At 41.4% G+C, this 13,031-nt stretch overlaps 1 protein-coding gene across 38 annotated transcripts in view; it reads left to right on the top strand.

Moving 5' to 3' along the window:
- Positions 1-13,031, top strand: part of DST (dystonin) — a 299,923-nt gene that overhangs the window by 279,043 nt on the left and 7,849 nt on the right. For 33 of the 38 annotated variants that reach the window (XM_060272496.1, XM_060272494.1, XM_060272495.1 and 30 more), the window contains 9 exons: positions 1,061-1,204; positions 1,855-2,043; positions 2,925-3,054; positions 3,350-3,513; positions 4,149-4,311; positions 4,727-4,881; positions 5,036-5,110; positions 6,258-6,275; positions 11,893-12,010. In XM_060272496.1, coding sequence (XP_060128479.1) covers positions 1,061-1,204; positions 1,855-2,043; positions 2,925-3,054; positions 3,350-3,513; positions 4,149-4,311; positions 4,727-4,881; positions 5,036-5,110; positions 6,258-6,275; positions 11,893-12,010 — 1,156 coding nt within the window. The remainder of the gene's footprint in view (positions 1-1,060; positions 1,205-1,854; positions 2,044-2,924; positions 3,055-3,349; positions 3,514-4,148; positions 4,312-4,726; positions 4,882-5,035; positions 5,111-6,257; positions 6,276-11,892; positions 12,011-13,031) is intronic. The other 5 variants (XM_060272501.1, XM_060272498.1, XM_060272493.1 and 2 more) reach the window with 1 other exon arrangement.

The following is a 13,031-nucleotide window of genomic DNA, read 5'->3' as shown; positions in this document are numbered from 1 at the left end:
TAATTCACTTTCTGATTTTCCAAATCAGCATAGGATTACTTAGAGCCTGTAGCTTACAATGTGCACAGTAAAAAACAATAAAATATAGAAGATAGTCCAAAACAGGCACCCCCAAACTGTGGCCCTCCAGATGTTTTCGACTACAATTTCCACCATCCCTGACCACTGGTCCTCTTAGCTAGGGATCATGGGAGTTGTAGGCCAAAACATCTGGAGGGCCGCAGTTTGGGGGTGCCTGGTCTAAAACAACAGCAGAGAAACACAGCAGCCAAAATATCCAGGAGGGCTCAAAACCTGATTAAAAAGGGAACATGTTAACTCCCCAGGAGAGGAATTGGGAGGGGGGCCATCACAGGAAAGGCTGTATTGCGTTTTGTCACCTTACAAATAGAAGGGCATTTGTGGAAGATCTGAATTCTCAGGATCTTTGAGATGAGCATTTCAAACAAAAAACAAAATTCTCAAGAAGAGGACTATTATTTTGTTCTCTGAACCCCAGTGAAAGTGGGCCTCAGACGCCTGCATCCCCTATTCCTTATCCTCAGGAAGCAGGAAACAAGTGCAGCAGGGAAGTTGGCATTAGTTTGTAACCCAGATAGATAGGTCCTGATTTCTTCCTTGTTCAGGGCACCATCCTCCCACTTGTGGGGCTTTGTGGAGCAGCGAGGCCACTGCCGTATCCGCAAGTCCTGCTACTCAGGGTGACTATACTGGAAGATGCGTGGAGGGTAAAGGATGATCGGGTCCAGTCCAGACCTGATGCTGTCACACAATAGCAGCGAACAAATATTGCAGTATTGAATTGCAGGCTCCAGCATGCATATTGTTTCTTCAATTAGCCCTTAGTCTACAGTGGATCTTAAAATATTCTTAATAAGTGGTTAACTTTCCTCATGCTTCTCTTCTCTTCTTCCTTCTCTGCCACTGGATCAACTCAGGTTCTGAGTGATTCAGTGTATGCATTTGCTCTTTTTGGCTAAGCCAGCAAAGTCTGAAATCACTTGGATTTTACCTTTGAACCACTGCCAGCACCTAATTGAAATCACTGTTTCTGCCTTAGGAATTCATGCGAAAACTGGAAGAAAAAAAGGCTGAACTAACGAAAGCCACAGGTATGGGAGAAGCCATCCTGGCTATCTGCCACCCAGACTCCATCACTACCATTAAGCACTGGATAACAATCATCAGAGCAAGGTTTGAAGAGGTCAGTCCATCTCTAGCAGGTTCTCTCTGGTAATAATAATCAGTCTTTGATAGCCTGGAACACAACTGACAATTAGCAAGGCACTTATATTGTGAGGAAACGATCCAGCTGCCGAGAACAAAATGTTTAACATACTCATGCTGTCATGTGTAATAGGCTGGTTTTGGCTCTTCCTTTGCAGATGTCTCTTGAGGAAGAAGTAAAACACTCCGCAGATCAGTTTGCATTCAAAGATAATCACAATGAATTAGAAATTAAGCTTTGAAACAGGGATAGGGAACCTGTGGTTCTACAGACATTGTTGGACTCCCAACTCCCATCAGCGCCAACCACTATGGCCATTTGTCAAGGATTAAGGAGTATTATGTGATACTTCTCAAAATGTTACCATATAGTAAATACCCAGTCGTTAAACACAGCAGCGCTTTCCAACACTTCTGTGCTGCTAGAAACCTTTGGGTCACAGTAAAAAGGCAGTGACTGTTCTTTTTGTACTTCTCTTCATGGGGTGCAAATAGTTCCAGCTTCTACTCACAGAGCTCACCAATGTGGTTGCTGAGCAGTCCTTTGATAATTCATGTGAAAGTAATGGAGCACCCAAAGCCCTGGGTTGTGTGAATGTGAATATCATGCATACTTTTCTTTTCAAGGTGTCAGCATGGGCAAAGCAACATCAGCAGAGATTGGCAGGGGCCCTGGCTGCACTTATCACTAATCAAGAGCTGTTGGAAGCATTATTGACCTGGTTGCAGTGGGCAGAGACGACACTTAGTGAAAAAGATAAGGAAGTCATTCCTCAGGAGATTGATGATGTTAAGGCACTCATAGCTGAGCATCAGGTAAGAGGGCCATTGCTATGATTATGAAACTAGTCAGCTTCAATCTACTTATGTGCATATGCATATTTTGGAAGTTCAGGTGGATCAGAGGTTTTTTAATAAACAATTTTTTAAAAAACATACATTGGTCACATGATCAAACGTGTTCTGGTTCACGTAGCCGCCTGTTTTTATGTATGTTGTTTTATCGTATTGGACAGCATTGTTCTGGTAAAAGGTGAAGAAAGGCAATATTAAGGAAAACTGCTCTGTTCTTGTACACAGCAAAGCAGTGCACCTATTCACCATGCAATTGATTTCTCTCTTAGAATAAAGAGACAGGACAGCAAAGAAAAAGAAATTTAAAACAATAAATAAGCTGAACTGTAAGATAATACTGTATTGCTTATTTTCAACTTTACATTCTACAATATGCCTTAGAATTGTTCTAGGACCACATAGTTCCTTCATAAAGTCAAAGTTGAGTATTTTCCTTGTTGGTATGCCAATTAGGAGAACGTTGTCATTACTATTTGGGACAAGAGATCAATATATTTATTATGGGAGAAACATGCACTTTAGAACACTTGGATGTTGATGGAAGTGCTTTCTTTTAATCTGAGCATGTAGCTCAAGAAGCCACAGCCCATATTGTTGTTCTCATCCACATGCTCATGGCAGACAAGGTAGTTGTGCAGACATTCAGGTGTTAGCGAGCAGCTGCTGTATCCAATGTAGATGCTAATCTAGATATGAGAGAAATCAGCATGGGAAGTAGGAGTTCTGTGCATACATGGGAAATCCCACAGACATCTGGATCAGAACCTTTGTATCCCCAAATAGGGTATGTTGCAAATTATTATTGTGCATTGTTAGCCAAAGCAACCACCCTTTAATTGCAGACATTCATGGAGGAAATGACCAGAAAACAGCCTGATGTGGATAAGGTTACTAAGACACATAAAAGGAAAGCAGCTGACTCTGGTCCAATTCATTCTCATATTCCTGTACTGGATAAAGGAAGAGGAGGAAGTAAGTAATGATCTCATATATATGTGGTATCAGTCATTCAGCCTTCAGTCATTATTATTTATATTTATAAGCTGCCAGAATTTAAATTACTATTTCTGATTTATGAAGTGGACAGGGTTGTCTACAGGGTCAGGAACCTGTAGCCCTAAAGCCAAACCTATCTTTCTGTTACATGGCCACCCGGAATCACAGTTGTTAGGCCTCTCCCTTCTTCCTATAGAAACATGCTATGTTACCTTTTGTTTACATTGCCTTGAGAAGCAGAAGTACAGTACATTTTTCTGTATTTTAACAGGAAAGCGTTCCCCAACACCAAGCATGTATCCCTCAGGTGCACAGGCTCAGATTGAAACCAAGAATCCACGGGTGAACCTCTTGGTCAGCAAATGGCAGCAAGTCTGGCTTCTGGCTCTGGAAAGAAGAAGGAAACTTAACGATGCTTTAGACCGATTAGAGGAGGTCAGTAAACAGCAGATACAACATTAACAGTGTTTGCTATAACTAAGCCTTGGTTCATGTCTTATTGGCCACTCCTCTTTGTGTGGTGGAGGACCAGGCAGACACCCTTCCTTTGACCAAGCAGAAGTAGCTTATGTGCTGGTCAGTGCGTACCAACACCCAATTATGTGAAGGCCCTGCTCATGCCTAATTATTATTATTCACTTTTATTACAAAGGTAGTTCAAAGTGATTTACATTAATTATATTTAAAGCAATTTACATTAATTTATGTTAATTTCTCCCTTGCTTTTTTGTGATGGAAATATATCACATAAGCAGACATCAGCATGGAGTGCCATTGGTGTTGCGTAGACATAATATTGGGGTGTATGCTCCTTCCTCTTTCCCAGTACTCCCTTCAGAACAAATCCACCACAAATCCACCAAAGGTGATCATAGTGGTGATTTGTAAGCCCCCTTCATACTTTAGTTTCAAAAAAAGAAAACAGGGTTTTGGGGAGGGCAAGGGAAAGACTCCTAAGGTTGGCTTCCAGTTTGCACATTAACATCTGCTCTGAACTTTAGCATCATGGTTATATGTATATCTCACAAGACAGTTCACCTCTTTTTTTCCATTTTTCCTTTTGTCTCAAGCTGAAAGAATTTGCCAACTTTGATTTTGATATTTGGCGGAAGAAGTATATGCGTTGGATGAACCATAAGAAATCTCGAGTCATGGACTTCTTTAGGAGGATAGATAAAGATCAGGATGGAAAGATAACCAGACAGGAATTTATTGATGGGATTCTTTCTTCAAGTAAGTTTAGAAGCAAAGTTTGATCCTTTGCATATTAAGTTTAAACCAGACAGAGGGCCTTCTCGGTAGCAGCACCCGCCCTGTGGAATGCCCTTCCATCAGATGTCAAGGAAATAAGCAGTTATCCTAATATTAAAAGACATCTGAAGACAGCCCTGTTTAGGGAAGCTTCTAATATTTAATGCTGTATTGTTTTAATATTCAATTGGGAGCCGCCCAGGAGTGGCTGGGGAGACTCAGCCAGACGGGCGGGGCATAAATAATAAATTATTATTATTATTATTATTATTATTATTATTATTATTATTATTATTTAATTCCTCAGAGTTTTGGAATGCTAGGAAGTCATCGGTTTCCCAAAAGGTCATAGGTAAGAGTTGGTCATTCTAATGTGAACTGTTCTTGTCATCTGCAGAATTTCCTACTAGTCGATTGGAAATGAGTGCGGTAGCAGATATCTTTGACAGAGATGGTGATGGCTATATTGACTATTACGAGTTTGTAGCAGCACTTCATCCAAACAAAGATGCATACAAGCCTCTGACAGATGCTGACAAAATTGAAGATGAGGTGCTCTTCCCCCCTCCCCCCCGCCTCTTTCTTAAAGTATCTTTTCTCTGGAATTGCATGTTGAACTTGTAGTCCCATTGTTTTCTTGACCTGATTCCACAATTTACCGTAAATGGCAATTAATATAATTTGCTTCTGATTGTCGTTTTGACAGGTGACAAGGCAGGTAGCAAAATGTAAATGTGCAAAGCGATTCCAAGTGGAGCAGATTGGTGATAACAAGTACAGAGTAAGTATAGAAATCAGTCATGTTATCTGTTGGATTTAGACTCCCCTATTCTGCAAAGGAGTAATTTAACTAAATTAATAATATAGTGTGAATTTGATGTATTTTCTCATTTTTTAAAACAACAACAACAACAACAACAACATCATTTGGGACCCTATTGCATTTTTCACCAGCCACAGTGCATGAAGCGAGATGCTGCTGTTGCGCCACCCTCTTGGCCGCAGGTGCTATCGCTCTCTGGGATGATGTGGCAGCAGAGTAGCAGTGGTAGGTGTAGATGCATGTGCCCCTGTGGCCACCACTGCTGTCAACCCAGTGGTCTCCTGCCTTCATCTCTGCTCTGCCCCTGCCATCCCATCCCAGCAAGCGGCAGCACCACCGCAGTGGCAGGGCCCCACTTTATGCACCACAGCTGTTCTTTAATCACTCCATCTGATCCTTTAGCTTGGGATTGAAGAAGAAGAAAAGCTACTATTATACCACTGAAGTCACAACAAATCTTTTCTTGCATTGGAATTGTAAATAACTTTCCAAAGGAGCCTAGGTTTTGATGAAACTTCCAAGTAATAGAGCTTAATGCCTGTTACATATATTCCATGTGTGCACTGAGTTATACCTGCAGCTTTCAAGGTTTTATAGTGGAACATTCATGAACATCTGGATTAAAATTATTATTTTTTTCCAACAGAGCAAACATTTGGGAGTGTATTAGCCTTCCAAACATATCTGAATAAATTTGTACTTTGTCATCACCATCCTGTCTTTTTTTTTGTTTGATTTTGATTTCATTGAAGCATGCTTTCCTTTTTCTAGATAGAAAATGTGCCAGAAAAACCAGCAAGTAGATATCAAGGGGGGGATCTGCCAAATTGTTGTCCCCTTCTTTCATTTCAATTCAGCAATGTCATTTTTCATTGAGAATTTGGTGGAAGGAAATAAAAATTATACAGCAAGCAATACTGTAGATAGGTGTCATAGGAATCAGGTCCGACAGCATTAACAGCCCAGACAGCTGATGTTATCTGCACATCTCTAAGCTACATACTAAATTGGAAGGTTTAGAATGTGTATGTGCTATTAGAGTGTGTTCTAGAGGATTTCCTGTTACACTAATTATGTCTTTCTCCCATTTTCCATCTCTTGTCAGTTCTTCCTGGGAAATCAGGTATAAACAGTGGAATGTGTTATGGAGTTCCTAGTATTCTTTTAATACATCATCATTTCAGCTTGCAGTGGTTTGTCCTCCCCTACCCTTTCACCCTAAGCTAATTCATTGTTGGTCAGCTACGATGCCTCTCTGGAAATGCTTAGCTGGTTTCCTTGTTTTGGGAATTGCCTTTTTTGCCTGCTGCTGCCTCATTAATGAGATTACTTTTAAGGGAACCAGATAATAGACTGCATTAATTGGTAGTGCGAATGCCTTTGTGCGTTCTTCCTGTGGTTTACACACTGGAATTGCTGTTAAGATTTTACTGTAATTAATGTATGGAGTATCCTTTAAATTTCCATGCTGCATTCCACTGTAAGATGATCCAGGACCTTGCACTTTTTAAAGCTTTTACCCCCCCCCCAAGGACATTCAATTAGAAATTGAATAGGGAAATTGCATTTTCATAAAAACCATCACTGTGCAATTGGGCACCATGCAGACTGCATCCCTGGTAAAGACTGCCTATTTCTGTTTTGTTTCATGTGCACTCGATCATTCTTCTCGCTTCTTGAAGTTATACAGTGGAACCTCGTTTGTTGAATGCCTCCGTTGTCATACGTTTCAGCTCCTGAATGCAGAAAACCTGGAAGTAACTGCTCTGGTTTTTGAACGATTTTCGGAAGCTGAACATGCTACACGGCTTCCATTTTGAGTTTCCCTATTGTATTGATGCTTCCGCTTTCAGTTTTCGAATGTTTTGGAAGTCGAACAGTCTTCTGGAATGGATGACGTTCAGAAACCGAGGTTCCGCTGTATCATCCTTTCTTAGAATCTATAGGAAGATTATATAGATTTTTTAGAATGAGATTACTCAACATTATGCAGTATTTAAAAAATCCCATTCGTGATTTAAAGTTTCACCTACTCTGAAATGAGTACAATAAGCTAATTTTTCCTTCTCATGCTATCCATGCTAATACATTATATAATCTTAACTTTTGCCTTTGTTTAGCCCACTGGTCCCAATTCTAAAGCCACTCCCAATTTGCATGATACGATGTTCTTGATTTCCTAGATGATGTAGTGAAGGGAGTTTGTTCTCCTGCTTTCTTCAGGAGGGTGGATGTGGCTTTGCCTCAGCACCATTAAATGAAGGAGACAGGAAGCACTGGAGCTGCAAGGGGCATTGTTGAAGCATTGTGCAGTCTGGAAAATGGAGAGAGAAATGTTCCACTCCCAAATGGGAGTTGGGGGACTGGGGGAGGTTGCTTGCTCCTGACCGCAGCAGAGTGACACCTGAGATTAGGGATCATTTGGCACAACAATAGTAGAAGTTAATTACCTAAATGGGCTCAGGGAAAGAAGAACTGGGGGTGGGAATGGTAAGCGCCCCAAAATATTGTAATGGTGATAGATGGGGTTTCCCACACAATCTCCCAGGCTTTATTGGCTCAAAGGGAAATTTCCCCAGACTTATGTATTTAGGAGCTGCCATATAGAATGGAGTACATTCCCCCACCACCACCACCAAAGGACCATCAGAAAATACAGTTGCTGCAGCATAAAATATTGTGAGTGAAAAAAGAAAGAAAGAAAATCTTCAGCCACTGATTACTTTGGGTATTCTCAATTTGTTAACTTTATATGCTTTCCTCTTATTTGGTTCCCAAAAGTAACATGCCTTTCTCCCTTTGCTTAAGCTGTGTCTCAGTAAGGTACATGAAAAATTAAACTCAGCTACATGATTTGGCTGTAAAACAAGTAGTGCTTACCATAGCTTCTTTCCAAGGATGAAATCCGGCATTTTATTCTAGTGTGATCTTTGGGAAGAACTCCCTATAGGTACCCACATGAAGAATCAATCTGGTCTTACATATCACAGTAATCCGAGTTAAGAAGTGCTGAATCCCTCTGGTGAATCCCTCTATTTATTTTTTTCATCCCAGGAACAGGGTGGCTCTGAGATCCTACCTGTAATGGAGGATCAGTTGGAGGTGGACAAGAGATTTGGATGAGTTGGATTGATAATATGGAAGAGTGGGGTCTTTTGCATTGTTTGGGATTTAAAGGTTGTAACCCCACAGTCTACTAGTGCGCTTTTCAAATTGCACAGTATAGTTAGAAGTGAGGCAGCCATGGCCTTTCTCCCCTGGTCCTGTTGTCCTTCCCTTCCTCCACTTGCTGTAATGGTCAGGCCTGCAGGTGTGTTGTGCAGCAGTTTGGGGTGAATCACAATGGCAGGAAAAGAAAAGAGCAGAACACATTCCTATTACAGTGGGGAATGTAAAGGTACAGAGTTGCATCCAATGGTAAAGCTGATAGTAAAGCTTCTACCAATGAAAGGGGGAGGAGCCTTTTTGAGCTATTCCTCCCTCCTGCAGCCAACCCTCCTTTACATCTGCTACACAGGCAGATTTAGTGAGGCTGTGGGGGGTCTGCAGTGGGGAAGGGGGAAATATCCCCCTTCTCTCCTCATTCTGTGGATGGAAACCTTACTGCCAGCTGAGCCAGGTCTCTCAGTTACAGTCTGACGACATTAGCTATGATTCATAGCGTTTTGCAATGGTAGTGTAAGGCGTCCACTGGAATTGTTGGAGACACTTTATGTATTAGTGATTTGACACTAATGTCATGGAAAGGAGATTCGAAATGTGCATATAAAGAGTGAAGGAGAAACTCATGTGGCCATCCTTATGCTACATTTTAGTTCCCTATTGGCCTGGCTCAGATCATTCTATATCAGCTTATTGAACCAAAGTATGCATGAGCCTTGTTGCCCACACACTCTGTCCTGTGTGGTGTAGTGGTTAAGAGCAGTAGACTCGTAATCTGGGGAACCGGGTTCGTGTCTCCGCTCCTCCACATGCAGCTGTTGGGTGATCTTGGGCAAGTCACACTTCTTTGAAGGCTCTCAGCCCCATCCACCTCACAGGGTGTCTGTTGTGGGGGAGGAAGGGAAAGGAGAAGCCGCTTTGAGACTCCTTAGGGTAGTGATAAAGCAATATATCAAATCCAAACTCTTCTTCTTCTTCTTCTTCTTCTTCTTCTTCTTCTTCTTCTTCTTCTTCTTCTTCTTCTTCTTCTTCTTCTTCTTCTTCTTCTTCTTCTTCTTCTTCTTCTTCTTCTTCCTTGCATTGCTCTTCCCTCTTCTCTTCTCTGCATGCTGCAATAAGCCTTCAATTAAACATACTTTCCTACTACATCCAAACTGGGAAGCTATGGGTGCAATGTTCAGAACGAACTAGGATCTTAAAACAACTTCAAACCATGGTTTAAGATCCTGGGTTGTTCTGAACATTGTTAACCATAGTTTCCCATTTTGGACATAACAGGAAATTATGGTTAATTGAAGACTTATTGACTTATTGCAGTATGTTAAAGAGGGAAGAGTCTGTGCGCACTGCCAGAAGACTCCTTCATATCTCAGATTAAGGCTAAACATGTTGCCCCAAATGCATTCATGGATTGGGCTTTGAGCCACTTGAATGAGCCTGAAAATTATGCCATAATGGTGCAGAGATTTTCACCATGTGTGCTAATATACAAAGCACAGAATGTAATGAGTCATTTAGATCACTAACGAATTTTGCTAAAGCCCCAGGATATTTGGGATGGGAATCAGTTGCTTTTCTTTATTTCACATTTCAGTAAGTTATTGTCTACTTGTACATATTAAAGAGCCCTCGGACTTGGTGTGTGCGCTGTAACATTTGGAAAGAATGTTGTTTGAGCACCCCTTTTCAGGTGCTTTCTGCATAACTGGCACATTAATGCTTTAAAACCAAAACCAGTTATAAAACCAATATGGAGAGAGGAAATATGTGTTGAGAGGAAGTATGTCTGGAATGTGTGTTACATTCAAAGAGTGGAGCTATGCTTTCCAACTACTTGCATAAGAACATGTGGACAGGCTATAAGGGAAATCCTAAGGGATTTTGCAGCATTTCCAAAGCACTTTGAAGGGCCAGCATTTATTTCCTAAAACTTTGCTTTTGACAAAGTGAAGCAGAAGTACAATTTTGCACACTTGAAGTTCTCCTTAGACCGTTGGAGGATGTCAGCTCCTGCCCCCACCATGTGAGGGTTTTTTTGTTTGGGTTTCTTTTTTCTTCTAACTCTAAACTGATACTTGCGCTAGTGAAGCTGCATATTTGCAACTGAAAATTACCACATCATTAAAGTTGGGGAGACTATCCTTCTGGAAGGAGATGTGAGCTCTAGCATTGGGGAGAGGGAGTCTGCAGCCTTCAAGTTTTTTTTTTTTTTACAGATATAAAGTACTCACAGAATTGCATCATTATTACTTTGAGTTCAAAGGATAGTCTTGCTGGTGCTGGCCAGTTATTTGTTTACTTTAAAATGTTGTGTGTTTGGGGTAGTATAATGGAGTTCAGCCAGCATCTAACGAAATAAGAAAAATGAAACTTAAAAGATAAAATAGACAATAAAAACATTTACTAGAAAAGTGGAGACATGCCACTAATGGTTCAATAGCTACCTAATTTATGACACTGAAACCCTTGGACATCCAATGAGGCTGAATGTTGGATGATTCAGGGCCGATAAAAGAAAGTTACTTCTTCATGCAGCTCATAAACTGTGGAACTTACTCCCACAGGAGGCAATGATAGCTACCAACCTAGATGGATTTAAAAGAGGATTGGACAAATTCATGGAGGAGAGGGCTGCTTAAGGCTGCTAGCCATGATGGCTATGATTATGAAAACCAGTTGCTGCAAACCACAGGAGCAGAGAGTGCTGTTATACTTGAATCCTGCTTGTGGGTTTCCCACAAGCATCTAGTTTGACCACTGTAAGAACAGATGGGCCTAGATTGCCCTAATCCATTGCCCTAATCCAGCTTCTTCTTAGGTTCTTCTCACACTGGCTATAGAAATACGCATAATGTGTGGGAGAATGGTCACAAAATGCTATAAAAAATAGCACCCCTTGAAGAAGGGGATCCTTGAAGAAAGATAACGGGATCCCTCACAAAAACTGTATTTGTTACATGATACACTTGCCTAGAAAAGCCCTTGGCGGCTATTCTAAGGGGCAGCTTTCCAGAAGGCAAGAGGGTGAAAAAGAAATTCTGAAATAACAATAAAAGGCTGTTTTCCTGACTTATCCAGTGGTCATCACTGTAATATGTGTACTGCGGATCAGTGTCCTCATAATGAGTTCTAATCCATATTTCGGTGGAAATATTCTTATCCTTTTTGCAAGGAGAGATCAGTGAAGGTTTTAGTATTGACAGTACAATTCCATTATTCAATAGCTCCATGTATTACATGACTAATTTTTCTCCTTTGAAAAGATCTGAGAAACATCCATGTGGCTCTCAAGAATCAAGGTGGGGGGGGGAGTCAAACCTAGCAGCATTATACCCTTGTGCTCTGCCTCCCTCCCCTCCCCCACCAATCTCATTGCTACCTTTTGGGTTAATGCAGTTGCATTCAACTTGAAAACAACCTTTACCATGTGCATAATGCAAAACTCTTTGGTGATTTTTCTACTAATGATTTAGGAGCTTATTGTGTGTGGCTAATTTTAACCCTCTTGGCTTGGAGTGCACCGTGCTGTTGAGAACTTGTAGGAAACCTTGAGATTGATTTCCTGTCTTCTTGCACAGTTTGGTGACTCCCAGCAACTCCGTCTTGTCCGCATTCTGCGGAGCACTGTTATGGTTCGAGTTGGAGGCGGATGGATGGCACTTGATGAGTTCTTAGTGAAAAATGATCCTTGCAGAGGTATGTAGGAAGACTTCTTTACATATGACTATTAAACTCATTAATAGTCAACATTAATATACAACTGCTGTCATGGATTAACTAGGGTGGTAGAGGTTAGAAGGATGAAATGTAAACTGTATAAATCCCTGGTTTAGTTAAACACTGATTCACTTACGATGCCCTACTTATATACATCTTGCTATTTTCAAGGACTACCTACTGAAGATACTGTAGACCAGAGCTTTCCAAACTCTGTGTCACGACACGTTAATGTGTTGGCTGCAGTGCGTAGGTGTGTCGCACGAATGCTCCCCACGCTCCTCCCAGAGCTGGAAAGGGGTTAGTTTAACCTCTGGTTTGCTAGTAAAACTGAATTACTGTGTCGTGAAATGATGCCAAACTGAATTACTGTCCCTAAATGATGCATGTCTAAAAAGTGTGTCACCAACATGAAAAGTTTGGAAGGCTCTGCTGTACACTCTGGCTATGCATTGCATTCACCATGTGAGAGCTTGACATGCAAGGAATTTCTTTGGCCCTCTCACACCAACAGAATGAAAAGCTGTCAGGAACACAGAAACCACACATACAGGAAAGGAGGAAGTGCTGGCTTCCCTTCCCTATCCATTGGTTATCTCCCCTTTTCTCTGTTGTTAGCAGCTAATTTTTCCTCAGAGTTGGGAGGGGGGAAGAGCAGAAACTCTGGTGGGACCACTCTTACGGTGAGTGTAACATGTAGCCTGGTTCCTAGTGAACAGCTGAAGAGGAAAATGGCTCTCTGGTTTGTGGCCTAGATCTTCCAAGGATTCTAATCTATTGAGCCTAGATTTGTAAGCAGATTTCACTGTGGCATCTTTACAGCCTTATAAGCCTAAAACCTGATTCACAGAAGAGGGTAGCCTGGGTTTAGTTGAAATCATTTCTGGGTCCTAGGTCTGCCTGCTGTGTGTGTTGATAGAATGCAGTAGGCATGGGATTGGTTGGGCTAGGCTTACCAAGAGGTGAAGTGAAGCAATCACTCTGGGGGGCAAAATTCCAG

This window comes from Zootoca vivipara, chromosome 3 (assembly GCF_963506605.1).
Source record: "Zootoca vivipara chromosome 3, rZooViv1.1, whole genome shotgun sequence".
NCBI lineage: Eukaryota > Metazoa > Chordata > Lepidosauria > Squamata > Lacertidae > Zootoca > Zootoca vivipara.
Note: the sequence above shows the minus strand (reverse complement) of the source record. Positions and strands in the feature narration are given on the sequence as shown.